At 45.8% G+C, this 27,999-nt stretch overlaps 1 protein-coding gene across 13 annotated transcripts in view; it reads left to right on the top strand.

The window, feature by feature from the left end:
• Gramd1b (GRAM domain containing 1B) overlaps positions 1-27,999 on the top strand; it is a 239,324-nt gene that overhangs the window by 44,538 nt on the left and 166,787 nt on the right. For 8 of the 13 annotated variants that reach the window (XR_010053942.1, XR_010053943.1, XM_063265086.1 and 5 more), the window contains exon 1: positions 24,701-27,946. The exons of 2 other annotated variants lie outside the window; for them this stretch is intronic. Coding sequence is in view for 8 of the 11 variants with exons in the window: in XM_063265086.1 (XP_063121156.1) it covers positions 27,570-27,946 (377 nt within the window). In the remaining 3 variants the exon portion in view is untranslated. Of the gene's footprint in view, positions 1-24,435; positions 24,588-24,700; positions 27,947-27,999 lie in introns of those variants that run through there. 3 more of the 13 variants (XM_063265084.1, NM_001191616.1, XM_063265089.1) reach the window with 3 other exon arrangements.

Here is a 27,999-nt window from a genome sequence, read left to right as displayed (position 1 = left end):
CATGTCACAGGTCCTCCCTCTGTGCGTGAGCTACATCCCCGGATAAAAGCCCCCCACCCCACTCCTCCTCCTTTCCTCCCCTTTTCCTCCACCCTTGTCCCCTTGCCTCTTCCCCTTCCCCCAGTAAACCTCTCACGTGAGACCTGTCACGTGGTATGACTTCATGGATTCCGCCGCATAGTTCCAACAGTTTGTGCTTGCTCTTCTGGGGCACCCCCTCTTGATGAGGAGGAAAAAAATGCCTTGTTACGACTCTTCACGTGGAATGGTGGTCTCTTTGTAACCCTAAATGTAGTCAGACTCTAGATAAGCTTTGAGAAAGTGGCAGGGACTGAACCTGTAGCCTCCTGTGGAATCCCGAGCCAGGAGTCTCTGCGCTATTAGATCAGCTAAGAGGAATGGATCCGCCATTATAAACTCAAGTTTTCCCAGTGTCTCTTTGACATTAAGACAGCACCCCCCCCCCAGAACACCAGGAATAATTACAATGTGAGGCATTAAAACAGTGCAGAAAACAGTTGGGACTTTGCTGGCACTGTGTATGTGGTGTCTTTGCAGGTAGTTGTTTGTTCCTATGGACCAGCTATCACCATTTGTGTAGACTGAGGTGCTATGCTAAAATCAGTATTGCAGTATTGTACTTTTCAACAAGATGGCGCCTAAGGTGAACAGAGACCCTCCTGCCCCTCCAAAGCCAGGGCCAAGGTTTTGGTAGCTAAGAAAGCGGTGCTGAAAGACAGCTATATACATAACTAAAAAATCTTCCCTATGATACTACCCTCTGCAACCTAGACAGTGGGGCTCTGGGAGAATCCCAAGCAGCCTCGAAAGAGTATAGAAGGAGAAACAAACTTGGCCACCCTGCTGACCTTGAGTCCCCTGGCCACTATATGTGCCATGTAGGAGATGAAAGACAGCAGCATCCTGTCCTTATTCCGAAGGTCAGGGCCAATAAGCAAGACTCCAAAGAGGTTCTAAGGCTCTGTTGTGTCTGAAGTCAATGATCCAGTCAAGCCCAAAGGGGAGAAGAAGCTGCATGTTCCACAGGCTCCTGACCATAATGCTGCAGATCTGACAATAAAATTAGGAGCTTCTGAATTGAACCGGCAGTGTAGTTGAGTGTGTCAAAGAATGTCTTGTATCTTGCTGCTTTCTAAGGAAAGAGCAGCCCATGGAAACCCTCTTCTTTGCCCTCCCAGAACCCAGAGGGGTGTCATTTAATACAGATTGTGTTTGGTGAGACCACCCATGAGCTCCAACAATGGAAGCTGTGAGCAATGGGGAGTGACTGAAGTCCTCCAGGACACAAAGAACTCTGGGACAATGACACCAGTGATCTTTGCACTGTATCGATCTTTCCCTCCGGACGCTCTTGTGGATCCTTTAGGTTTTTGTGATTTCCCTAGTCAGACCTCTGAGACTGAAGCCCTCTAGCAACTGGCTGTAGAAACTTGTCTGCCCTCCAGACAAAGTTCAATATTCATCGTCTCAGAAAACACATGGAACGTGGCAAGGACTGCACAGGTCTGGGTGGTCTTGATTTTGTGCGTGTTTGCCCATAGGCTGTGTGGATTGGTGTTATCACTACCAAGAAGCAGAAAAAAAAAATGAAATGTGATTACCCAGTGTGGTGCTTCGGCACTTTTAAGACAATACATTCCTTGGAACTGGTCTTGAGGACTGCATTCCCAGCACATGATTATTTTGCCTCATAACTGCTGGTCAAGTGCCTTGGGTAATTGTGGTGATTCCAGAAGGGCACACCAACCTCGGAATCCTGCCTTTCCATTAACTATGGGACCGATACAAGGTACACGATTTCTCTGATGTGTTTTCATGGCTATAATCTAACATCACAAGTCTCCTACTTAACTGAAAAACAATCTAAAAATCAAAATAGTAATGTCTCTATTATTATTTTAATTCCAAAGGGATGAGGAGGTAGGGATGGATAGATATTATGAACAGATAAACAGATACATACATACATATATGCATACATACATAGATAGAGATATTTGCATAGATAGATACATAGGTAGCCATAGAGATTTATCCTTAGATAGCAGATGTGTGTTTTTATTTCAGCAGCTGTCTCGCTGGGCTCATCTGACCCTGAAGTATCTGATACTTACTCCCTAAGTACTTGCATTTCTCGGCAGATGCTCTTCTGACTTTATTTATACGTCCTGACATATCTCACCCTCACACCCAGACAAGGGTTTCTAAGAATGAGGTCACGATCATCACTTGTTTATTGGTCTTTGTTTTTTTCAAAAGAAGCTCATTGTCTGGGCCCCTGGAAGTCCAGCTACTAAAATACAGAGTTATTCTCTGCTGGTAAGATCACAAGACACACCTGCTTGGGTCTCTGTGACCTTTGCCTGTACTAAACATTGTGTCCCTGAGACTCTGGGCCCATAACTGTGAGAAGTATGAAAAAGCATTCCCAGACATCATTCAACAAAACAGACCAGACAGGGCCGCTGTTCACCTGACACAGTGCTTGGGTCTTTTAGCACATGAAAGGCTTTATTCAAATCACAGCACCATAAAAATGAACAGACAGACAGACACAGCAAACACACCCCATGCAAGAGTCTTTAAAGAGTTTCTGCTGTTCTCCCCAAAAGGTTTTGAATGGTTTACATACATTTTAGTAGCTAAGAATTACTGTAGAAAGATGTAGTTCAGAAAGAGTTTACCCTTGCCACCCACAGTCTTCTCTCTAGACTTTGCCAAACTTGTCTGATCTGAAGCAGCTCTGAGAGATAATAGCTGGGACGATCACAGAGTCAGAGACCAGACCCTGGAAATTCAGAACATGGAAGGTTTGGGATAAGGAAAAAGGAACTCACAGAAGCAGAAGAAGGTTGTGTGTAGGGTGGGAAATCTTTCTGAGCAGAAGTGGGGAGAAAAGCAAGTCTCAGGGCAGCAGACATCAAGGGTGGGGAGGTGTGCAGCAGCCAGGAGTTCCCACAGAACCTACCCCCAAGATACCCCGATTAGCAGGACATCACCTTGACTCTGGGCAACAGCAGAATATCTAGAAAGTCTCAACAATGGTCCAGTATTTAGGATGCTTCAGAAACTGAAACCATGAAACAGACCAATGACTCATTGCAATGAATATTTGTATGTAAAGATGTTTGGACAAAAAAAGTACACTATGTAACACTGCAGTCTCTAATGCCAATGTAAGGAACCAATATTTGATGGAGAGGTAGAAAAGATAGAGGAATGATCAATGTGAGCCATGGAGAGAACCAGAACTGGAGACAGGACAGCAGTGGTGACAGGTTTGAAAGGCTTCAGTTGACTGGGGAGCATGTTGTTTCTGAGCAGGACCTACACGGTAGTATGCAGCAGCCTAGGCCTTCTGCAAACCAGGCCCTAACTGTGCTGCCCAGCCCTGAACTTGCCCTGGTTCTGAGCAGGATGTCTGAGATGAAGAATGGTTTGTTTTTCTGGACTGGACCTCCTCAAAAGACCTCTGTGGTCTGTGCTGACCTGAAGGGCCATGCTGGGGTCCATGGTATCGCTGCAGCCAGGAGGTTGAAAATGATCATCCGACCAAAAGCAGCCTGCAGATTGAATATTCCAACATAGAAATTGTATTCTTCACAGAAATTGAAATAAAACAATCATAAACTTCATATGAAAGCACAAAAAAAGACTGATGATTCTAAAGAAACACTGAATTATAAAACATCTGCTGGAATTATCAGTGTCCCAGGATTCAGGTTGGCTTATGGGACTATGGCAATAAAGTCAACAAATTAGGTTGGCTTATGGGGCTATGGCAATAAAGCCAACAAATTAAGTATGAAAAAAAAAAGAAGTGGGGAGAAAGAAATGAAGGTGATATTGATGAGTGACCATGTTAGGAAGGAAAGAAGTGGAGGAGGAGGAGGAGGAGGAGGAGGAGGAAGAGGAAGAGTGGGGAGGAGGAGTGGGAAGTCAGAGGAGGAAGAAGAGGAGGCATGAGAAGAAGAAGAAGAAGAAGAAGAAGAAGAAGAAGGAGGAGGAGGAGGAGGAGGAGGAGGAGGAGAAGAAGAAGAAGAAGAAGAAGAAGAAGAAGAAGAAATAGTAGTAGTAGTAGTAATAGTAGTAGTAGTAGTAGTAGTAGTAGTAGTAGTAGTAGTAGTAGTAGTAGTAGTAGTCCAGCCACCCGGAGGGACACTGCAGAATCAAATCATTCACCACAAAATTAGCTGTGCCCAGATTTCCCACCAGTGCTCCACCTGGGAATGATGGCAAGAGAGTCCCAGTACCAGGTGAGCACCAGGCCCAAGCCCAGCCTGCTGTTCTTGCCTGTGCCACTGAATCACGGCTGCTGTGGCCTACATCAGAATAGCCACCACCTCTCTTCTTTAAAGCCAGAACAGCTCACGCTTACCTGGAATTGAGGAAGGGCAAAGAAGATCCAGGAGAGGATGCTGGCAAAGACAACCACAGTGCATACTCTGAGGTGCAAGAACAAGAATGGAGAACGAGTCCTCGGACATCATAAGCGAGGTCCCTGTTCTGCTCCTTAGTTACTGAGTGGCTTCCAGGCCAGGCTTAACTTTTCTGCTCATGAGATTCTACCCTGGGCTGGAGAGATGGCTCAGAGGTTAAGAGCACTGACTGCTCTTCCAGAGGTCCTGAGTTCAATTCCCAGCAACCACATGGTGGCTCACAACCATCTGTAATGCGATTGGATGCCCTCTTCTGACATGCAGATATATATGTGCGTAACAATATGTGTATAATAAATAAATAAACAGATCTTTCAACAAAAGAGAATCTACCCCATCCATCCCAATCTTTATGTCTGCCATGCAGTTTATTGGGAAAGCGAATGGAAGCACTGTAATTCCTATTGAACCTGTGCTGGGGATCTAAATAAACGTGAATATTTGTCTCTTTCGTGTGCTCACTGAAGACCCAGCACCTCCCACGGTATATGGCATGTAGAAGGTATAACGAACATCTATAGCTGACATATAATAGTTAAACCCATGAGGAAGAAGATGGCCTTCAGGCTCTGGATCTGCTGTCGAGGTTTGTGGTGGCACGTGTAAGTTTGTTGTTGCTGACTTAACCTGCGTTCCTCCAGAGACTCAGACATACTCAGGGGACCATGTGCATGCACATCCTTGATTTATCATTTTCAGGTAAGAAATGAATTTTTTTTGATATTTTTAGGGTAAGTATTCTATTAAAAACAATTATTATAAACAAATGAAGCTAAAGATACTAAATACAACAGAGAAAATCATTTTTTTTTGGTTCTTTTTTTCGGAGCTGGGGACCGAACCCAGGGCCTTGCGCTTCCTAGGCAAGTGCTCTACCACTGAGCCAAATCCCCAACCCCGAGAAAATCATTTTTGAAGACAGATACAATACATGTTTTCATATTTTATACATATACTACATATATATATATACTGTTTATACATATGCCTCAATGTTGTACATATGTGTGTGTGTACACTTTCAGCACATATATTCAAAAGTAAACATTAACTGTTTAAATAGCAAATGTAAGGGTGTTAAATGACCATATTTCTTTAAAAAATTGTGTGTGCACACATATGCACATGTGCCAAAACTCACACAGATGTATAAATCTCATACAACATCTGTGGAAGTCAGGGAACATACCTCAGGGGTCAGCTTACCTTCCACCTTTCTGGGGCAGGGTCTCTCTGATTTCTGAAGCCCCAGGCTCGCTGGACTGTGAGCTTCTGAGTGATTCTCCTGTTGCTGCCTCCCATCTCCCATCTGGAGTATTGGGATTGCTATGCACAGTAGCACATCTGGTTCTTTGTGTAGAAACCAGGAATTGAACTTGGGTGGTCAAGCTTGTGCAGCAAGTCCTACTGCGCACTGAACCCTCTCTGTTGTCATAATTTATTTTACTATTTTGTTGTTTAATGAGGTTGAAGGCAACTTTTCGCTTTAAATGAGTATTGTCTTTTACTTAATAAATAGCAATTTTTACTAAAGAAGAATTAAGATAAATTCTGGGTGTGTCAGACTCAAGTGTGTAACATTTTAGTAGCTAGAAAGTGGTTAATTTTTATGACCCACTGTGACAGTTTGAATAGGAAGGGTTCCCATAGACTCGTGTGTTTGAATGCTTGGCCATAGGGAATGGCACTATTAGGAACTGTGGCCTTATTAAAGTAGGCGTGGCTTTGTTGGAGGAACTGTGACACTGTGGCCGCAGGCTTTGAGTCTCCTATGTTCAAGCTGCACCCAGTGTAGCACACAGTCACCTTCTGCTGCATTCAGATCAAGATCTAGAAGTCTCGGCTCCTTCTCCAGCACCATGTCTGCCTGCACACTGCCATGTTTCCTGCCACGGTGACAATGGACTAAAAGCTCTGGAACTGTAAGCCAGCCTCAATTAAATGGTTTCCTTTATAAGAGTTGCATTGGTCATGGTGTCTCTTCACAGCAATAAATTCCTAAGTAGGACACATATGAAATGTGTAATTTTTGATGAGTTATACTGTAGGCCTGGCCACGGTTTTGGCTAAGCCACAGTCACAAATATTGAGCTAGGATTTGTACACAGGTGGGCCTAACTCCTCATTATTTGCTCCTCCAAAAGATACAGCTCTTAGGAACAGGTTTATGTGTCCCAAAGGAACCTTCCTAGTTGGAACTACATGTTGCCTTCCAAAAGCTTCGTGTTGTCACATTGAAAACGAATTCTCACAACAAACTTTTTTCTCCAAAACTTTATCTGATTTCATTTCTAAAGCCAGGAATCTCCAAGGACCACACAGAGCTTCTTTTTATTACATTCTAAGTGCTGTTTTTAGAAATGGAGCTGTCTTGCCCTTTAGCACAGTCTCCCTGTAATGAAGGCTGGACGACATCACAGTCTTGCCCGAGATCACCTAGTCCTGATCCTTCACCTCTGCTGAAAACCAGGAGGCATGTGCCAAAGCATCAAAGAAAGGACTTTTCCTACCTCCCACCACCATTCCTTTCATTTCTCTGAGAAATGTTGGGAAGCATTTTCTATCATATAATAGAAGCCTGTGTTCTCTTTGAGCCTCCGGCATGTACCCCATTACATTCATGACAGTGCCGGGTAATGTGTCTCAGATAGAATGCTGATCAGCAACTGTCTAGAGACATTTGTAGGAAAGATAGACACACTAGGCATTTCCTCAGCAACTCGGGGACCACTCGCCTGACCTATTTCACTTTCTTTTTCTTCTGAAATTAAGAAATGAATTTAGAATTGAGGTTTTCTGTGAAGTGTGCCGAAAGGGTTAAAGGTGGCAAACAAGATCGGCCTCTGCTTGGCTCCTCTCTGAAGTCCGTTGGAGCACACAGGATGAGTGAACGTCCCTTGGATTCTTCAATCCCTGAAGAGGATATGTTCCCTAAAGAGAGGAACTTTCAAAGGCCATCAGTGGCCCCCGGCCCACTCTTGTCAAGGCCTCCAAGAGGAGCATCAGCAGGTGACTCACGCTTTTCATTGATGTAGCCCGTAACCTTTTTGCTCTGTTGACCGTGGATGACGAGTGTGCAGATAGGCCTGTGTCCTCAGACTGTGTGTGAGGACAGTGATTGCTCTGAGGGGACGGTACTCAAGTCAGCATCACTTCGCTTCAAGGTCATCCAATAAAAACAAATGACTGTTATTAGCACACTGGACGAATTCAGAGAAGCTTGGAAGAAAGTGTCAGTGAACATAGGACTTTGTCATCGCCATCATCTCGTCATCATCATTATAATCAACGGTGCTTATTTAGCTCTTGCTGTGTTCCAGGCAGCGTTAAGGACACTCCACAGCCTGCTCCGTTTAACTCTTCCAACGTTTTCCTTTTGAGAGAACCACAGAATGGTTATGCATTTACGGATCGACTTCAACTCTCTTGCTTCTTGCAATGCCGTGTTCAAACGTTAACTTTCTTCATGAGGCCCCTGGCTACTTCACTTCCCTCCTGCCTCTCCTGTCTTTTCATGGCCCTGCCACTTCAAACGCGCTTTCTCATTTACTGATTATGTTTCTTCTCTAACCTTCCCTCCTCCTCACTTGAATGGTCACTCTCTGAGGATAAGGGTTTTGGTGTGTCAGGCTCACAGGTGCTGCTCCATCCATACACTTGAAGGATACATGAGTAGAGCAGCAGTTGAAGATGGGGATAATGAAAGCGTCTCTTAAAAAAATCATGTTCGAAGTGATTAAAGGACGTAGAAGGATGCTCTGCTCCATTCCAGAATCTTGATGTTTAGAATCCTGCAAAATGGGGCTGGCAAGATGGCTCAGGGGGTGAGAGCACTTGCTAAGATAAGCACTCAGTACATTAGCATGGGAACCTGAATTAGGATCCCAACCAGTGCTGAGGCAGGAGAATCATGAGTCTAGGTCAGTCTGGACTATTCTATCTCCAAAACATAAACATATGAACATAGCTGTGCACTTCTGAGCAGAGACAGGTAGCGTCTAGGAGCTCCTGGACAGCTTGCTTTGCTCAAACCCATGAGCTCTCAGGGTACTGAAAGACCCATCCTTGACAAAATAAGGCAGAGAGTGACAATGGAAGACACTAGACACTCAGTGTCCTTCTCTGGTCTCCACACTTGCACACATGGACACCCACATCCATATACCCACACACATATACCACACCCCATACATGTGCACAGCCAAACAAAACAAAATAAAAGCGCTGGAAAAATTGCTACTCTTTCAAAAACATTCTCTCCTATCTGCATACCCTCTCAAAGGTTATCTGCTAAAACACATTCAGTGCTGAGGCAGGAGAATCACGAGTCTAGGTCATTCTGGACTATTCTGTCTCCAAAAACAAAACAATCTTGGCATGGAGTTTCATGTTTGTAATGACAGAATTTAGGAAGCTGAGGCAGGAGGATCGCAGCAAGTTTAAATCCAGCTGCCCAGGTCCTAGAGAAGGACATCTGAGTACATAGCTCCTCAGATGACTTTGCTCCCTGCTAATGCCAGACATCCTCAAACACAACAGCAAAAAGAGCACATCGAATCTGGGCGTGTGGTAGCATCTTCTTCGACATCCAGCCCGTTTATTTGGAATTCCCATGGCTTCCTCAGTTCTCACAGATGTCTCCGTGCCTTCCTAGTTAGTGTGTAGTTGAGTTGGGACCTACTTAGTTTTGGGGTGGAGCTCGGGTCTTGGGATGTATTAACGGTATGCTTCAGGGCCAGTTAGGTCTTCATGAAGTACAGGTTTTATTGTGGGGGATGTGCTCCCATAATTTACTCTTTGCTAGTATTCTTTTGGAGTAAATAAGTGTTAGTTTGTTCTTAGATATTCTTTCTAAAGTATGCATTTCTCTCTCTCTCTCTCTCTCTCTCTCTCTCTCTCTCTCACACACACACACACACACACACACACACACACGCAATCCTTGGGTGTTAAAAATATTTTAATGGAATGGAGGGCTAGAGCTCAACAGTAAAGCACTTATGCACCACATACAAATACTGGGTTTAGTTTCTATCTGGCCACCACTGACATACATAGTTACATAGAGACTGGGCTCTTGCTGTGGTTTCTCTTCAAGCATGTCAGTAAGAACACCTGAGCCTGTGTCTGTGGAGGTAACCCCTCAGATTCCAGGGTGGAGGAAGAAAGGCTGTGATGCTGCCTATGGCAGACTCAGAAGAAACACATCTGGGCCATACAGGAGAATTGGCAGCTTAAGGCAGTCTCTCTCAAGTCCCTCGGATGTAAGGATAAGAGATCAAAAAGTCAGGTTCTCTGCAAGTGCACAAGTGAACAGAGTCTGCCCAGGCGAGGGATTAAGGCGTGCTCAGCAAATGTGCAGACCAGGCCTCACATGTAAGAAACAGTTTGCCAATGCTTATTTTGTAGTAATTTAATAATAATAATAATAATAATAATAATAATAATAATAATAATAGTATAAACTACCATTGTCAAAATACAAAACTCAAATACACATTAAAAAGTTAAGGGGCTGGAGAGATGGCTCAGTGGTTAAGAACACTGACTGCTTTTCTAGAGGTCCTGAGTTCAAATCCCAGCAACCACATGGTGGCTCACAACCATCTCTATTGGGATCCGGTGCCCTCTTCTGGTGTGTCTGAAGACAGCGGCAGTGTACTCATATACATAAAGTAAATAAATAAAATCTAAAAAAGAGAGTTAAGAAAATACCACATATAAGATGCTTTGAGTTACAGAGTTTAATGTGGCCCACAAACGGAACTGCATGTGTATGATCAGAAAAAAGGATTTATTAATAGCTTTCCTGTTAGCCGCTGCTTAATAGACTAATTTTTTTTTGTATTGCATTGACAAAACGGTGCCTTTGAGGGATGCTTTCCATGCAGTCTACTGAAATAGTCATGCTAATTTGTTGGCCCCGTAGGCATCATGGGAGATCAAGATATTATGCATACACCCTTAGCCTTCGTGTAAATCTACTCATCTGCTATTACTGCACTCAGCCAAGGGCTAAATTGGGTATCTTACTGTTGACATTTGTTTGGTCTGTTGCATTGAGTTCTTGTACATCCTAGAAATAAATAAAAACAGCTTAGTTCTGGTTTAAAGAATCTTTGCCCCGGAGCTGCTTTTACTGTAATATATAGCTTCCTATGCAACTCGGAATGCCAAATACAGTGGGTCTTCCGAGTGGATTAGGGTTGCTGTGCTGTGGGCATTTCCAGGGTGTTAGTTACAGTACATTACCCTAGCTTTACCAGTTGCTTCTCCTGTAATGAGAGGCACAGAAAGATCACCCACTTGAACAGAGGAGCAGGATGCCATCTTTTAACTCCCACTGAGAGTGACGGAGACGGTAATGGAACAGCAAAAGCACTGCCATTGGACTGGAGCCACGAGGCGTCCTCTAGTTCCTTTAGGAAAGGCAAGTGGGGAGTGGGAGATGCTAACACGCCCAAGAGGTGCCCTCCGGCTTCTGATGGCAAGAATTGTAACCAATTTCCACCAGCTGTGGCCATTTGCTGGCACCTCCTTCCTCCACTTTACCTTGAGACAAATTAACCCGGTTTTCGAAGCTGCTGACTGGACCTTCACTTGTCTGTGACTTTGGTGCATGCAGAGTTACCAGCACTGAATCCCAGATAAGCAGCTTATATTGGCACTGTGTGTGTGTGTGTGTGTGTGTGTGTGTGAGTGTGTGTGTGAGTGTGTGTGTGAGTGTGTGAGTGTGTGTGAGTGTGTGTGAGTGTGTGTGAGTGTGTGTGAGAGTGTGTGTGAGAGTGTGTGTGTGTGAGTGTGTGTGTGAGTGTGTGTGAGTGTGTGTGTGAGTGTGTGTGAGTGTGTGTGTGAGTGTGTGTGAGTGTGTGTGAGTGTGTGTGAGTGTGTGTGAGTGTGTGTGAGTGTGTGAGTGTGTGTGTGAGTGTGTGTGTGAGTGTGTGTGTGTGAGTGTGTGTGTGTGTGAGTGTGTGTGTGAGTGTGTGTGTGTGAGTGTGTGTGAGAGTGTGTGTGAGAGTGTGTGTGTGAGTGTGTGTGTGTGAGTGTGTGTGTGAGTGTGTGTGTGTTTGTGTGTGTGAGTGTGTGTGTGTGAGTGTGTGTGTGAGTGTGTGTGAGAGTGTGTGTGTGAGTGTGTGTGAGTGTGTGTGAGAGTGTGTGTGTGAGTGTGTTTGAGTGTGTGTATGTGTGTGTGAGTGTGTGTGTGAGTGTGTGTGTGAGTGTGTGTGAGTGTGTGTGAGTGTGTGTGAGTGTGTGTGTGAGTGTGTGTGTGTCAGTGTGTGTGTGAGTGTGTGTGAGTGTGTGTGTGAGTGTGTGTGAGTGTGTGTGAGAGTGTGTGTGTGAGTGTGTGAGTGTGTGTGAGTGTGTGAGTGTGTGTGAGTGTGTGTGAGTGTGTGTGAGTGTGTGTGTGTGAGTGTGTGTATGTGTGTGTGTGAGTGTGTATGTGTGTGTGTATGTGTGTGTGTGTGTGTGTGTGTGTGTGTGTGTGAGGCGGATGCTATAGGGCTCTGTGATGTGTGTTTTGCTTGTCCTTTGTAAGCAGACATAGCATGTCTCCTGCCAGGGAGGAGATATATTAGTATTAGGCGCTTACTATGCTCAGAAAGTGGCTGTAAGTGTGGAGAATATACACCAACACCTGCCAGTCTCAGAGGTGCAGATGTCTGGGATGAACGTCTACACGTGCCAAATTTACATTTATCTCCAACGGCCCGAGCTGATGAATGCTAAATCAGTCGTCTGGTGCGGTACACAGGTATGCGCCATCATTGTGTCACACAGGAGCACGGAAGGGGCACCTGCATACCTTTAACTCCCGCTAAATGTGACAGAGATGACAGTGAACGGACAAAAGCATTCTCACAGTCCCGTCTTAGAACTGAGAAGTTAACGTAAAATACCAACATGACCGAAAGCTGGAGGAGGCCAGTTGGGCATGGTCGAGCCAAAACTCTGGAGTCAGATTATCTGGACTGAACCATAGCCCAGCAGCTGAGTGTCTATATCTTTAGATCACCAGTCAAGCCCCACTTTTTTTTTTCCATTTGAAAATAGGAAGAACCTCCAGGCGTGGTTGCGCACGCTTTTGATCCCAGTGCTTGGGTGGCAGAGGCAAGCAGATCTCTGAGCTCGAGGCCAGTCTAGTCTTCAGCTAGAGTGCAAGGATATCCAGGGCTACACAGAGAAACTCTGTCTCAGGGAACCAACCAACCAACCAAAACAGCAGCAGCAATGGCAACAATAAACCCCAAAAAGCAAACAGAAAGAACCACTGATGATAAGAATAATGATGATGATGATGATGATGATGATGATGATGATGATGATGATGATGATGAGATTGCACTGGGCTGATTTTAGATGAACTGAGATGATGCTAGTCATTAGATTCAGCTGGTCTTGCTGTGTTTTATTTATTTTTTAATATTTATATATTATATATCACATATTACATATTGTAATGTATTATATATTGCATTTTTTTTATATTTGTATCTTTATTTTTGCGTTTTATTCTTATGTGTTAGGATATAACATAATGGGTTTCAGGCCAGGCGTGGTGGTTCATGTCTTTAGTCCCAGTACTCACAAGGCAGAGGCAGGCAGATCTCTGAGTGGAAGGCCAGCCTTCTCTCAGTCCCACGCCAGCCAGGGCTACATAGTGGAACCCTACCTGGAAAAAGAAAAGTAATGGGTTTTTTAAAAATTCTCTTTATCTCTCTCCCCCTCTCTTTGTGGGGGTATATGTATGTATATGATGTGTGTGTGCATATTTGCATGTGTAAGTACAAGTGTGTGTGCCACCACACACATGTGAGGGTCGAAGGGACACCTTGGGTTTTAGTCCTAGCCACTGCACTTGCGGAAGCTGAATCGTGAGAGTTCGTTGAGTCTCGAATCTCTGACTTCCGTCTTGGAAGTGCCCGTCTTTACGTGAGTTCTGGTGTCTCAAATACAGTTCTTAATACTTGCATGGGAAGTACTTACTCACTGAACTGTCTCCCCTAGTGCTGGGTTTTATGGTAATGTTTTTGTTGGGAGCGATGTCCTTAAAACCCTCCACTATTGACGTTATTATTATGGTTAGAGTTAAGTATGACTGGGTTCATGGGAAATCCCCAGCCAGCTGCAGAAGACTAATACAAATCTGGTGGTCAGGATGAATAATGATATGATAAAGCTCTGACCTTGCTGAGACACACATCTGATGTCAAGATGCCCAGTGTGATGACCTGTAACCTTTCTGAAAAACCAACATCCTGCTGACTAATAGATACGACAAACCTGTGACCTTCCTGACATCCTGTTGACGTCAGCCGATTCCCTGACCACAGGAGAGCTGTGTCCTTGGCCTGCGTAAATGTTTCGCACGTACCCCCTCTCTCTGTTACCCCTGTTATGGTATAAATTCAGCCTTGGGGAAAAATATAATTGTCGCCTTGATCAGACTCTTGCCTTGGCGTCCTTCTCGTCTCTTGTCCCCCATTCTCTTCCAGGTACCCTCAGCACCCTCGTTGACATATTTTCATGCACATATCCTATCCTAGTCTGTTTTTGCCCTCCTGCCCCGACTACTGTCCACTCTCCCCCCACTTGCTGGTCCCCTTCTGCCTCCAGATAGCCCCGCCTCTGCTTCCATGCCACGTGTATCGTTCCACACTCTGTTCCCTCGTCCCCTCCCTTTGGATCTCTTTATGCCTTATGCTAGTCCCCATGTTCTTCTTCATGACACCATTCTCAGTCAGCAAGCAAATTGTTCCCCAGATCGTCTCCAAACACCAAACCCCTCATGGTACTTAGTGAAATGGAAAGCCAGTCACTTTGACCCTGTGGTCCTGCCGTATGACACGAGGGGGCTCTGCCAGTGAAACAGAAGCAGGCAAGGTGAAGCAGTTTGGCTTTCGAAGCAAGTAACTTCTGTACGTTTCATCATCAACAGATGAACCCCGTCTTTGAATGAAGTCCCAATGAAGAAACAAAAGACGGTCTTGGAGTCTCGCCCAAAGGCCTGGCTTATCTATAAAATGTGGAGACTGGGCTCTTGGAAGGTGCTTTGCTATTTGGAGAGTCAAGTAAGCAAACTTAAGCAGATCCCAGTGGTGGCTTAGCTTTAGGGTCAGCGCTGGCAGGACCCCTTTACATCAGGAATTGGGGAAGAGCAAGGTGGTGTCTGGGAGGCTGGCTGGTGAGCCCCACATCTTGACTTCCTAGTGGGGAGATCTGGTATAGTTGTTTATCTGGAGACATCTGGGAGAGGCTGGGATGAAACCCCATCTCTCAGACGAGATAATTAGCAAACCTTATCAGTAAGAGAATTCAATTTGTAACTTCAGTTCAGGAAGTTTCCTTAAGAGTTGAGAAACTAGCAGCTTCCAGGTACATTCCATTCCTTCCTTTAATCTCTCCCCAAAGATCCACAGTCCAAACGCCCTCACCTGAGAAGCTTAAGCCTTTAGTTAATCAGAAATGAGTGTTCTGGTCAAAGAGCATTACGGTCTGAAGTCTCTCCTCTTGAGACCTCCTACATGGTGGAGGCTGCGGGAGGCTCTGCAGTCCAAAAGAAACAGTGACCAGAGTCGGAGCTGCCCCTGGAGAAACTGCAGGGCCCAGGCACAAGATATACCCAATTTCCATCTCTCTGAAAGGATGTTTGGCAGAATAAGGGCACTCTCCAGAGTGTTTGAGACAAAGGAACAACTCTGGGCACCTCTTTAATCCTCCCAACTTTGCTTCCCATTCCCCTCGCAGACCCAGCCTTCATTTCTTCCTAATGCTAGGGTTGAAGCAGTTGGTTCACCAGTCACAGACTAAGAAAGAAATAGGACCAAAATCCTGTTTGCACGCCAGGCATAGTGTAAGGGAGGTGAGAAATACAGGCTCAGACAGAGCTGAGGGCACAGCTTGAGTGCAGGGCTTTCTGTGCTGTGAGGCTGAGGGCTGGATCCCAAGGTTGGATTCTGAATGCCATACAACAGTAAGAACCATGACACGAGGTAGCTAACGGTGGGATGAGAAGAGGCGTCATCAGATTGATTGCTTTGAGATGATTTTATACTGCAGTGATCGAGTCTAATAGATAGAGCAGACTTTCTGAAAACAGAAAGGATGAGACCTTACAGAAGGACAGCTGGAGGAACAAAGGCAGGCGTGGACTTGTGACAGAACCTTCTGACCTGTGGAATGGTGTAGAACCTTTGACCTGAAAAGTGGGCCAGAGGTCACCCAGTGCAACCCTATAGTGAGACAAGTTTCCGGCTTGCTTTCTCTGCACTCCTCCATCTCTGTGGGTGGGGTCTCATTGAAAACATCTGGTTCCTGAAGGAAGGAGGGGAATTTCTCTGGGTGGTAGACAGGGTCGAAAGAAGCAAGACAGGAGCCTGGGTAGTTAGCAACCTGGTGAGCCTGATGCCCATACAGGACTGGTGAGTACTGACTAGCTGTTGTGTGATCAAACTGGGAAAGTTCCTCATGGTGGGGATTAGAAACTAATGCCCAGGTTCCAGGGTCCAAAGTCCACGGTCCAGCCTGCGGAGAAGGCACACTTGCACAGAATGAGATCATGTGAACAAGCTTTCAAGAAAGCAGACTTTGCCCTGACTATCAAGATTTAAGCCACTGACAGACGACATACCGGAAAGAGGTTATCTACCTGTGGAGGCCAAATCAGAAGACCACGGAGAAGCTATGCTTAAAGGTCTTCTAGTGTTTACTAAGCCATTCCAGTGGAAGATAGCAGGCTTTATTTAAAGCGAGGATTTCTCCCGTCTGCTTTTGGAGTCCCTCCACGGAGTGTCCAGTTGGCAGCCTTTCAATAGCAGAGACCTTGACGTGCAGGACCCATCGAGCCCTGCTATCTTACTGCAGACCTATGGGTAGACTTCGTAACAGGTAAGAGGTGTTGGTGACACAATTAGGCTTACATTTACATAATTAATGTCAAATGAAGTTGCTTATGTGGTCTGAATATGGCCTAAAAATTACTTCTTACTGCTATGGAGTTCTGAAATTCTGTTGGAAATTCTGGCAAAGGAGTCCTGCTGGATATTTGGGATGTGCATTCTTTTTTTTTTAATATTCAGAATCCAATATGAATACTTGGAGAAATTAATATTAACTTTGTGGTCTGTTTTTATTGAAGGGGCTAATAGGAGCTGCCTAGATTAAACAGGAGAAAGCACCTATCCATTTGTAGAATTATAACTCTAAATATTCATTTGTTTACCAAGTTGGAAAAATATCCACGAAAATAAATGGCAAGGAGAACCCGTTCGAATAGCAGCTTGGAAAACAGATTTTATAACATAGAAACAGATTGACAAGGGCGGAAAAAAAAACACTGGCTGGAGTTGAGAATAGTTAAATTTGAATCACATCTTGATACATCAAGGTCTTAATTTCCCCAGGCCTCAGTTTCCTTGTCTTAAAAATGGGGTGGGTTGGTGAGGGAATGACATTTAGCTTATAGATGTGTTACATGGCTTCACTGAGAACATACAGTGCTCGGATCAAGAATCTGTACGTGAATCTAAATATTTTTAGGACAGTGAAATGTTTCTAACCTACATCTGGTGGACTTTTAATTTGTTTTAGGACCTAAGTGTCCCACATTTATTTTAAACTCACAGGGTAGAACACGTAAGTTAGTAACTGACCGATGACTTTTATTTAGTATTGTTCCCACAAAGTTGTGTAATATTTAATATAAATCTATACATTGGAAACATAGTATCAATTAATATTTAAAGTGCACTGGGGGGGGGGACAAAGAGATGGTTCACTGGGCAAAGGTACTTTCTGCCAAGCCTGAAGACCTGACTTCAGTACCCTGAACTCACACAGTGGAGAAAGAGAACTAATTCTAGGACCTGTGACCTCCTAATGCATTGTAGGATGTGCACAGCCCCCTGTACCCACCAAAAAGCAGTTTAAAAAGTTAAAACGCATGAGGAGAATTTCCTACATAAAGGCATTTTATCCATGCAAGTAAGGAGTCTTCCTGAAGGCAGATAACCATCCCGTTAGATCTTTTATGCAAAGCGAGACATTTGAACATCGGGATTAACTCTCCCACAGTGCTTGGGGTTTGGTTTCCTCATTGCTCTCTGTGGACTCGTGGGGGAATTAGATGTTGGCATACAAAGACTGCCTGACTGCTAGGGACCCTTCTGTGCAATTTGTTTTAAAATTATTTTTTGAAGTCAAAATGCTACTTCAGAAAGCAGGACTGGAGAGTTTGCCCCAAAGACGTTCTGAAGACACACAGAAGTTTCCAGCCCCAGCTTTGTGACTGCTGTGTCCAATATTTCCAATATGTGTCCTTGCCAGTGCCTAAATTTCTCATCATGGATCTGTGAGACAGGATGGAAGGAAGGTGAACGTTGTAATAAATATGTAACGTTCCTTCTAGGCCTATAATTCTATCATCTAAGGAAAGCCTGTTTGTAAAATTGTCCAACTGTGCTGGGCGTGGTGGCATTAAATTTTAATTTCAGTACTCAGGTGACAGAAGCAGGCTGATCTCTGTGAGTTCCAGACCAGCCTGGTCTACATAGTGAGGTCTGCCTGCATCAGCCAGGGCTTCATAGTGAGCCATGTCTCAAATAAAAAACAAAGAACAAAAGTCCAACTATTTAGACAGAATTAACGTCTCCCAAAGGTACTTGCTTCATTCACGGAGTGGCTAAGGGAATATAGGAAGTGAGGTTTCCTTTATCCTCCATGCATACCCACAAGTCCAGGCTCCATTCAGTGATGTAGTTCCCTCAAAGTATGGATGCTGTGTTACTCAACAGAGTCCTTCACAAGACCTGTTCTTTACTCAGGTTGCTAACCGAAAATTTCACGTAACCAAATCAGCAATTTAATAAATTCTTTTTTAAAAACATATTTTGTATTAAAATCTGACAGGCACTCTCCCGCAGAGTTTTTGCCCCAGTAAGCAAAATGTTTTTAAGTCTGTCTTGTTCGTCCATTTCTTTTTCTGTTTTCAGTTTGCTTGTTTGCTTTTGTTTTTGTTGTTGTTGTTTTGTTTTGTTTTTGTTTTGTTTTCCTCCTATTGCCCAGACTGGTCTCACGCTCCTACACTGAGGCAATCCTCTGGGACTGCATCTGACTTAACTGTGTTCATAGGTCACTTATCGCTTAAAGTAATTCTTTCCACTTTGGAGGTTCTGAGAGCTACGGCTGCGGCTCCAGTATTCACCTACCCAAGTCTCCATTTCAGACTGTGTAAAATCCCGTGCAGCGGGGCCAAGTATGGGCTCAGTGGTTCAGTCCTAACAGCCAGGAGAGGACTTGGGAGGCAAGCATCATGCTTGCCTTTGGGACAGCTCTCCCACAGTGAGCCTCCAAAGTGGATGTATAGGGAGTATTCCTGAAAAGGAGAGACAGCTGACAGGCAGAGGGCCACAGCCAATGCAGATTCCCATTGGAGTGAATTCTTTTCAGATATTCCTTCTAGCTCTGTGGCTTGCAGAAAGAGAAATGAGTCATAGTGTTGTCGGAACTGAGTCCAGGGTTGGGTTACAAAAGCCTAGGATGGAAATCATCTGTTGAGTCCAGCCAGCTCTCTTCGACTTCTTCCTGTGTTGTAACAAAGTAACCTTTTTTTTTTTTTTTTTTGGCTTGGCCTTAGTATGTAAAGATGAATGTCCCTAGTGCTTAGCAGATGTAGCACCCTCTGCCAGAAGAGCAAGTCAGGCGCCTGTCTCTGGATTTACTTGTCTGATTTCAGTGTCCCATCTCAGGATAAAGCATTGGGAGAGTTCCGTCCAAGTCTACCGGTGGTTGAAGCGTGACGTCTTGGCTTGCTTACCTGTGAAGAGTGGCTACTGTTTTCTGATTTATGGGTTAAGGAACAGCTTGAGTGCGTGTTAACAAAAAGGGTTCGTTGTTCGGTTGCTTTAAAGGAATCATGTCCTACAGCTTAACAGCCTTCTCTCTGAAGGAGTTAACCTTGAAGCTCTGACCTTTAACTTCAAGAGGCTTGCAAAGCCCTCTGTGCTTAGAGCTTAGCCTTGTCTATGTCCTAGTAGAACATCATCTCTCCTTGCCTTCATTTTCTTCTGAACAAAATGAGCTAGGATGACGAAATGGTGCCTGAACATGATCCCTGGAACCCTGTTCCACTGTCCTGGGGTTCTGTGATCAGGAGAATGGGCTCAAATCCCAGTCTCACTCTGCTTTTTTAGCACCATGAAAATAGAGTGCTTAAGATTATGGAAGGCCTGTCTCCCCTTCAGCCCTCACAAAGCTGAAAAAAATGGTCACACACCACGGAAAGTGTTCTTTGAAAATCTAGGACATGCCTGGGTGTCTTTCCTGGAAACACATCTCTTCATTTTACCTGGAAATCTCCCCTGGTAACCTGCAGCCCTGGGCTACATATACCCTGCCACCTCTGTAACCTTCTTTGCATTGGGATCTTTCTGTGTTGTGTTCGTCTGGCTTTTGGCACATATTTCTATCCAAGTACGTTTTCCTTTCAAGTTGGTCTTTTGAGACCGGCTTTTTACCTCCCCCTCCACCCCTCCTCGAGATGTGAAGCCAGAGTCATCTGTAATGAGCTTTCAAAAGAAATATTTTTAGGAAGAAATGAGTACTTTCCTATACAAACTTTCGAAAACTCTTTACAGTACCTACTATTAGATGTGCCGAGAGTCTGGGAATATTAAATGCTTTTTTTTGATTGATTTGTTATATTACCAGGTACACCGCCAAGCTTCAATTTTCTTAGCGGGTTTAAGCAGAACTCCGTCTTAAATGGTATAATCATTCAGTCACTTTTTGTTCCTTTGAAACATGGCATCTCTCAGCAATAAAGCACACACGAATTAAAAACAACAGCCAGACACAAACCATGACTGCCCCCAACCCTACACACGTGATTTCTCACAGTGTAACCCCAGGCCCTAGAGGAGATTGAGACAGGAGGGTGTGAATTCAAGGCCTGCTACACAGCAAGATCTTCTTATCAAACAAATAAACAAACACCAACTAAAAAACTAACAATTTGAAAATGAACTGTCTTTCACCCATTTCTTGAAAGGACACCCTCACTATGAGTCTAGCCTATTGAACCTTCTGTATTTACCCTCTAACTCACAGCAATATCATTTCTTGTCTCTCAATGGTGGTTGTTGCCTCAGAGGTCACGAGAGACCTAATTACCAAAGGTCCTTAGGGAACGGTCTCAGTCTTTGGGGAATAAAAAGCATGAGTTGTAGCGAGATCCCACCTTAAATCTATCCCCATCCACTACTCGAAAGTCGTGCGAACTTGGGTAAGTAGCCCTGTATAATCCTCTCAGGATTCCAATACAGGGATTTTGGGAGCCTTTTTCAAGGGCTTTTCAAGGGAGCATCACACGGGGCTTTGAGTGTGAAACACTTCTCATGGCGTCTGGCCTGCCATAGCTAGGCAAGCAACGTTGAGTCTCTTCACCACGTGACTCCCAGGTCATTGCTCATTCTTGGCGTGCTTGCATTCTGTGTCTCTGATGTCTTCCACACGCCCCATTTTCCTCCCTTGGCTCCTTTCATTCCGTCTACATTTCTGTCTCAGATTTTTCATTCCTATTTTCACCTGAACTGCTGGCCATTCAGAAGATCAGTACCCCAAAAACCTTGGCCAGTTGACAGTCTTCTAATTGGTCCAGTGCACTATACCTTAGCTTTTCTAAGATGTGTTTCAAAGTGTTATCAGAGTTAATATTCTCCCAAATACAGGTCAGTAATGGGTCACCAATGTCATTCTCTCCACAAAAAAAAAAAAAAAAAAAAAAAAAGGCCAAAAATAATGGTCCAAAAAGGAAAAAAAAATCGATCAAGCAACAGGAGCTATTTAAATGCATCCTTTGGTTTAAAGAATGAAGTCTAACATCAACCATAGTAAGTCTATCTCCCTTCGTCTCCCAGGACACGGGTTCATCTGCTCTAACCTACCCCCTTACTTTATAAAACACCGTTTTTAGTCCTCAGTGGCTTCATTAATCAAATTCTGACTGTCTCATTTTTCTCTCTCTATTTTACTCTTGAGTTTTCTTTTTTCTTAAGGCAAGGTCTCATTCTGTAGCCCAAGTTGGCTTAGAGTCACTAGCTCAAGTTGGCCTTCCACACCCAGCAATTCTTCTCCAGCCTTCCAAGATCACAGGGGTTCAACTCCGCGCCCCACTTCCTGAGTCTGGTGTCCCTGTGTGGACTACCTATTTCCCTCAGGTTAAAGTGTTCTAATCTTTCTATTCACATCTCATCTGCATATGATTCACCAGGACTTGCTGGACGGTGTGCCCGAGTGCACAAACCATACCAGACTTCTCTTCCTCTGTCTGCCGCGCTCAGCAAGGAGTGTACATGGTGCTCTAATAGACTTGTTGAATTAAACTGAGTGGAAGATCAACATGAATAGTCCTGGTTTCTAACAAGGGAATGATAAGCACGATCAGACACAACAAAGGCTGCGGTTACAGAATGCCTATCTCGTGCCAGGCTCTTCCTAAGTGGTTGCTGTGATTCCAGAGTTCATGAGCATACCAGGAGAAAGCTGCTACCCAGAACTTTGAGTACACAGGTGGGAGATGACAATATCCAATCTGATAATGAGTGACAGAAAAAAAAAAGAGTCTTTACTAGCATGACTGTACTCAGTGTTCCTGAGGGGCTGTTCTATGTTGCTTCCGAGGAGTGCAGACGAATTGCTTACATACAGTGTGGCATGACCAGCCGAGGTAGGTGGGACGACCTTAAGAAGTTATTTCGAGCCCTGCTTTGCACAAAGATTGTCCTTGTAAGAGTTAAGAGACAAGAGGGGATGGCATTTGTTTGTGCTTTGATATTACAGCCCAGGCAAGGACAGCCAAATGTTATGCAAAACATTCTCTGGAGAGCTATGAAACCAGAGGGCTTATCTTGTGGCTGCCCTTCTCCCAGGTGACATTAGAGATCACCCGGGCTCTGGTGAAGGCTGGTGGAAGCAAGCCTCTGCCAAAGCGCATTCCCAAGGCTGAGAGAACTCCCTGAATAGGAGAATTCCAGTCAGGATCTTGGAGTACTTTCTTCTTTTTCCTCAGGAGGGGCTAGATGTGGTGGCTGGTCAGTCGTGGTTTCTTTAGATTGCATTTAGCAAGAGTTGGCTTCCTAGTCTACCCTCCTCCCCCAGTCTCATACATTTAGCATGGTTATTCCTTATTTTAAAAAAACAATAGAAATTGTTTATTTATTTGCACGTGTGACTGCTTATGTCTGTGTAGCGCACACGGATGTCAGAAGACAACTTGGAGGAGTAAGTTCTCTCCTGCTACTCTGCAGGTTCCGGGGATAGAACACAAGAACTCAGGTTTGGGGGCATGCAACTTTACACACTGAACAGTGTCTGCCCTTTTCCTATTCTTCCTAAGTGGTTAGCTCCTCCAAGGAGTGGGAGGCCAAGGGAGAATTCAGAAAACAGAAGACACCTATGAAAAGTAAATTCAGGTGATTGTCTCCATTTCCCTCTTATCCCCATACCCTTTCTACTCCTTGTTCCTGCCTCACTGCTTCCCTAGTGATCGGCCTCTGTGCTTCTAGTTCACTGGGCAATTTGTAGACCTGAGGGAAGTCAATGATCAAAATACCTCCAGTCAAGAACAGTCATTTCAGATAAATTTTTGTTTGGGTCATAAGCCAATCATTTCAATTAATTAATTCTTGATGTAGGATCTTGCTATATAGGTCAGGCTGGACCTGAACTATGAATTCTCCTGTCTCAGCCTCCCCAGGGAGCCTGGAATTGGGATTATAAGAAAGAGCCAAGGACCTGCCAAGTTGCTTTTGTTTTAAGCTGGAAAACCTGAGCCTCAGGTACTCAGACTGGCAGGATGGCTATGGGACTTTAAGGCCAATCTGTTTTCTTCCACGGCCTCTAACTAGGCTCCAGTTACCATCTAAAGGCCTGAGGAGAAAGCCACTCCTAAGTAGTCTTGACCATGCATTCCAGTCTTTAACCAGCCGTGGGCTTGGGTAAATGCTTGTCCTTGAACACGAGTCCCCCCACACTGCCCTTTGCACAAAGCACTCACTGATAAAAAGAGGGAAATACCTGCTCACTGTCCCAGGACCTGCTGCTACAGCTCTGTCCACATCTCCAGCTTTCCTGCAAGCTGCAAATTCCATTCACCTACTCCTACTCTGCTCTTGTCCATGCACTTTGGCAAATGCTGTGTGGGACAGTCCCTGCCTATTGGGTAGGTGGGTGACTGCATGTTTTCACAGCGTACTCGTCTAAGTGTGTGCTCACCAGATGCCTATCTCGAAACTGTTGGTTTGGTTTTCTGCATAATGGACTAAGGCATTGCGAGTCTCCAGAAGTAGTGGACAGGTGTTGGGTGTCTTGTGTCGACAGGAAAGGAGAGCCCGTACAGCTGAGAATAAACAACAGTCACTTGGTAATATGAGATCCATTCATTTAAAGTTGGAGGCCTCGATGTGGGGTTGGAGGTTGGGGGTTGGGACATTCTGAACACCACCTGTCTGCAGCCCCCTATTTCCCCCAACACAAAGAGATGAGGTCAGTTTCCCAAAGAACTGATGTGTTATTAGAGCTAACAGGAGTGAGGGGGGAATAGGGAAAGGGCAGGGCACAAGTCTAAAAGGGAGTTGTAGGTACTCTTGGCCATGACATCCCATCCTCCACTGGCTGCTTTGGGAAACTGCCCCCTCCTCCAATTTGTGCTCCTTTTGCCTTCTTGTGAAACAGCTGTTGCAGTGGAACAGCTGCAGTCCGGAACTGTCAGGGAACTATCTTCTTGAATTGATGCATATTGTATGATATCGCTGGCCTCTACCTTGCTCTCTGAAGGTCTGATCCTGGCCTTGTCCTATCAGTCATTGTCATTCACGGGAGTCCTTGGATAAGTTTCTGCTGTCCTGTCCCACTTTTATGATTGCAAGAAGAGGGTAGTGCCTTCTGTTACGTTAGTCCTAAGGTCACTAGGGAGGTGCAGTGTGATGTATGAAAACCTTTGGACAAGATCTAAAGGTCACGTGCAAATAGAAGTCATATTGGAAGGGTCCCAAGGAAGAGACATTTGGTTCTTCCTGGGGAGCTTAGAGGGGACATCTGCTGGCAGTTGCAACTCTGTATCTGTGTTCCAAGGTAAACAGAAATAGCTGTGGTGGCTGGGGTGGGGGGTGAGGGTTTGATTTTCTTTTTGTTTGTTTGTATTTGTTTTGTTCTCTCTCTCTCTCTCTCTCTCTCTCTCTCTGTGTGTGTGTGTGTGTGTGAGAGAGAGAGAGAGAGAGAGAGAGAGAGAGAGAGAGAGAGTCCTTCTAGCTCAGGCTGGCCTCAGACTTGCTTTGTAAGTGAGGATAAACTTGAACTCTAATTTTGATTGGGGATTTGATGGGCGAAAAGGTTAAAGCTTTAAGGAAAAAAAACGAGACTACAGGGGGGAAGTGAGTGGAGACAAGATTGGGCAGGGATGAAGGATGCTCCTGGGATTTGCAAGTGAGAACATTTGAGATTTAGTCTGGCTGAGGTTTTCCCTTAGGTCAGGGGAAAGGTAAGCAGTAACTCGTGACCACTTCTCTGCCTGAAGCTTCAATGAAATATTAGAGGATTTTAGGTCCAGACTTGTGGGTGGAACAGTGTCTGAAGTGCATGGGAGGAAGAAGTTGGTGGCCCTTCTTCAATTCAAAAATATGCATTTAGATTCAGAAGGCCTATAGTGTGTGTGTGTGTGTGTGTGTGTGTTGTACCCTTTCTTTCTTCAAATTATTTGTCATTTTTTTTTGTCCTCCAAACAACTGGGAATGCCCTGCTTTCCTTGAGCACGGGAGACTCTGATCTCTGATATTAACAGCCCATCTAAGAGGCAGGTTCTTTGGGAAGTTGTCAGATCCTCCTGCAAAGTGTTCCTCCATGGAGAAGATCTAAGACAGGGAACAAACTACGTAGATCCCTGACTGATTCTGAAGTTAGGAGACACAGCCCAGCCTCCTGGTCCAAGCCCGAAGAGTTCTTTCCAGTTCTTTGCCAGGCCTGACCACCTGATGGCAAGAGGTTTCTCCTTTCTCTGCCACCGGGAGTTAAAATAGAGTGATACTAAATCGTGCCTGTGCAAGCCAGCAGCCGGATGTGAAGGGTCAGATACTCTGGAATTGCTTAGGGTGAACCGGGTCTTGGCCCTTACTTCACCAGATATACTTCCTTTTTGTCCTCACAGCCTCAAGGAGGTTGTGTAATGTCAGGATGTCTTAAGCTCCCCCATGTGTCAACGCAGGACATGACAGACAGCTGTTACCTCAGATGTCTTATTGACATATATGCCATTTTAAAGTGGGTTTGTTTCTCTCTCTGCCTATCCCCTGGCTGTGTTTGGGCTCCCTCTGTAGACCAGGCTGGCCTTGAACTTACGGAGATCTGCCTGCCTCTGCCTCTTGAGGACTAGGACTAAAGGTTTGCCACTAACACCACCAGGCTTGAAGTGGATTCTTATGACCTTTAGGGATGTGATTTTTATTCCTCCAAAGGGAGACTGGATTAACACAAAGCAGCAAAACGAATGGGCTAGATGGTGGATCTTGTAGTGGGGTCTTTGTTGTTCCTTACTGTCTCCCACCGAAGAGACAAACTCCTTGTTTGGGGTTGGGGGTGGGGTTGTTGAGTGTTAAGCCTGTACCCCAGCAGGGCTCAGTCCAACAAAGAATGTCTTCCTAAAGTGGACCACTTTTCTACTCCCACCTCTTAGGGTACATCTGCCTCCAGCAGGGCCGTGATACTGATATACTTAGCAGGACTAGTCCATATTCTATTTAGAAGTCTGGGGCCACACTAAACGATGTGACCTAGTCCATTCCCCAGCAAGCTGAAGCAGCCTTACACAGTCTCAGGAATGTTCAGGGATGCACTGGACTCCCTGGAGTCTCTGAGGGTGCACCCGTCTCACCTCTCTCAGCCTCTTTTCTTTTCACTTAGAATGCGGCTATAGTTTTGGCCAGGCCACACACCATGTATCCAGTATCATTCCCTTACTGGTCCCGTGTGTCCTGTGTCTTTCCAACCTATCGTCTGTCTTTCCTTTGTGTCGTGTCTGGTGTCCTCAGCTTATTCTACGGAACTGTCTTTTCTTCCCAGCTTGTCGTTTTGGAAGCAGCCTCCAGGAACTTCCATTTTCCTTTTAACCATGCCCTGTCTTCTTGATCAGTACTCTAAACAACTCAGAGAAGACACATTTCTTAGGAGGGGAGAGATTTGGCTGAGAAGTCACCCAGTTTCCCTTCAATCCTGTATCTTGGGTGGTCTGAGAGGGAGGGCTAAATCCATTGATTCCCCTCCCCCAGGAAAAAGCTGGGAGTTAGCTAACCAGAGCTGCTCAGCCAATCGTTGCTCTGAGAAAGTTTGGATTGTGCTCCTATTTCATTAGGCTGATTGGAGCAGCCTTGACTCGGAGGTATAGTCCCTCCCCAAGGGATTCCGTGTACAGTTACACGGCTGTCGCTGCCTGTGCGTGTCCTTTCAGGATAGCAACCCACAGCCTCCGCAGCCCCCAGCTCCACCTCCTCCACCTTTTTTTGTTTTTATCTAGTGTCTCCCTTGCTCTCTCTCTCTCTCCTCTCCCTCCTTCCACCGCTTCTTCCTCCAGCCCTCCACTCTCCTGCAGCGCCAAGCCGGCTCCCCAAAGCAGTCTGCTGAACGCAAACCCCTGAGAGTTTGCTGCGCAGCTCCCTGGGGTCCGGGGCCGCGGAGTCCCGCTAAGGCAGAGACACCGGCAGAGCGAGCGAGAGAGCGAGCGGGCGCCGCGGAAGACAAACACTCGGGCACGCGAAAGGGAGCCCCAGGAGGGCAGCCGGGTGGCAAGGCTTGGCAGGAGACTGTCACTGCGTCCTGGGTCGACTCTCCCTCGTCGGACTGCACGAGGAAGCGCGCTTCTTAAAGTTCTAGACCGCAGGAGGCGGCGTCCCCTTCAGTCCCCTCCTCGCGGCGCTCCAGGAAAAGGAACTTGATCTACTGGCAGGCTCGAGCCGCCCGCTGAACGTGAGAGGGGACAGTGCCACGGGCCCCGGGGTAGGGAGCCGAGAGAGGGAGCCTCGAGCCAGGCTGCAGAAGGAGGGCACCGGGCAGCGGCCAGGGACCCCGATGCCGGCAGCCAACATGATGGAGAACCTGCAGCTGCCCGCCCTGCAGGTGCCAGAGCCTCAGGGCGCGCCGGAGGGCAGCGCGGTGTGGTCCAGCTCGTCCACCCCCACGCTCCGCCGCCGGCGCTTTAAGATGCGCCGGATGAAGAACGTGCAGGAGCAGAGCCTGGAGGCGGGGCTGGTAGCCCCGGACCTACCGGGCGTCTTGGCCCCCGGCAAGGAGTTCCTGCAACTGCCGTCCATTGAGATTACGCCCTCCAGCGACGAGGACACCCCGTGGTCCAACTGTTCCACACCCAGCGCGTCCCCGCGCCGAAAACGCTTCCTGCTCCGCAAGTGGCTGAGGGTGAGGGAGCGGAAGGAGTGCAGTGAGAGCAGGTAGGTTCCCGTTTCCCTCCAGCAGTCTTCCCTTGAACCTCACGCCCCTCCCC

This window comes from Rattus norvegicus, chromosome 8, assembly GCF_036323735.1.
Source record: "Rattus norvegicus strain BN/NHsdMcwi chromosome 8, GRCr8, whole genome shotgun sequence".
In the NCBI taxonomy this organism is placed as follows: Eukaryota; Metazoa; Chordata; class Mammalia; order Rodentia; family Muridae; genus Rattus; species Rattus norvegicus.
This window is presented reverse-complemented; position numbering and strand designations above follow the sequence as displayed.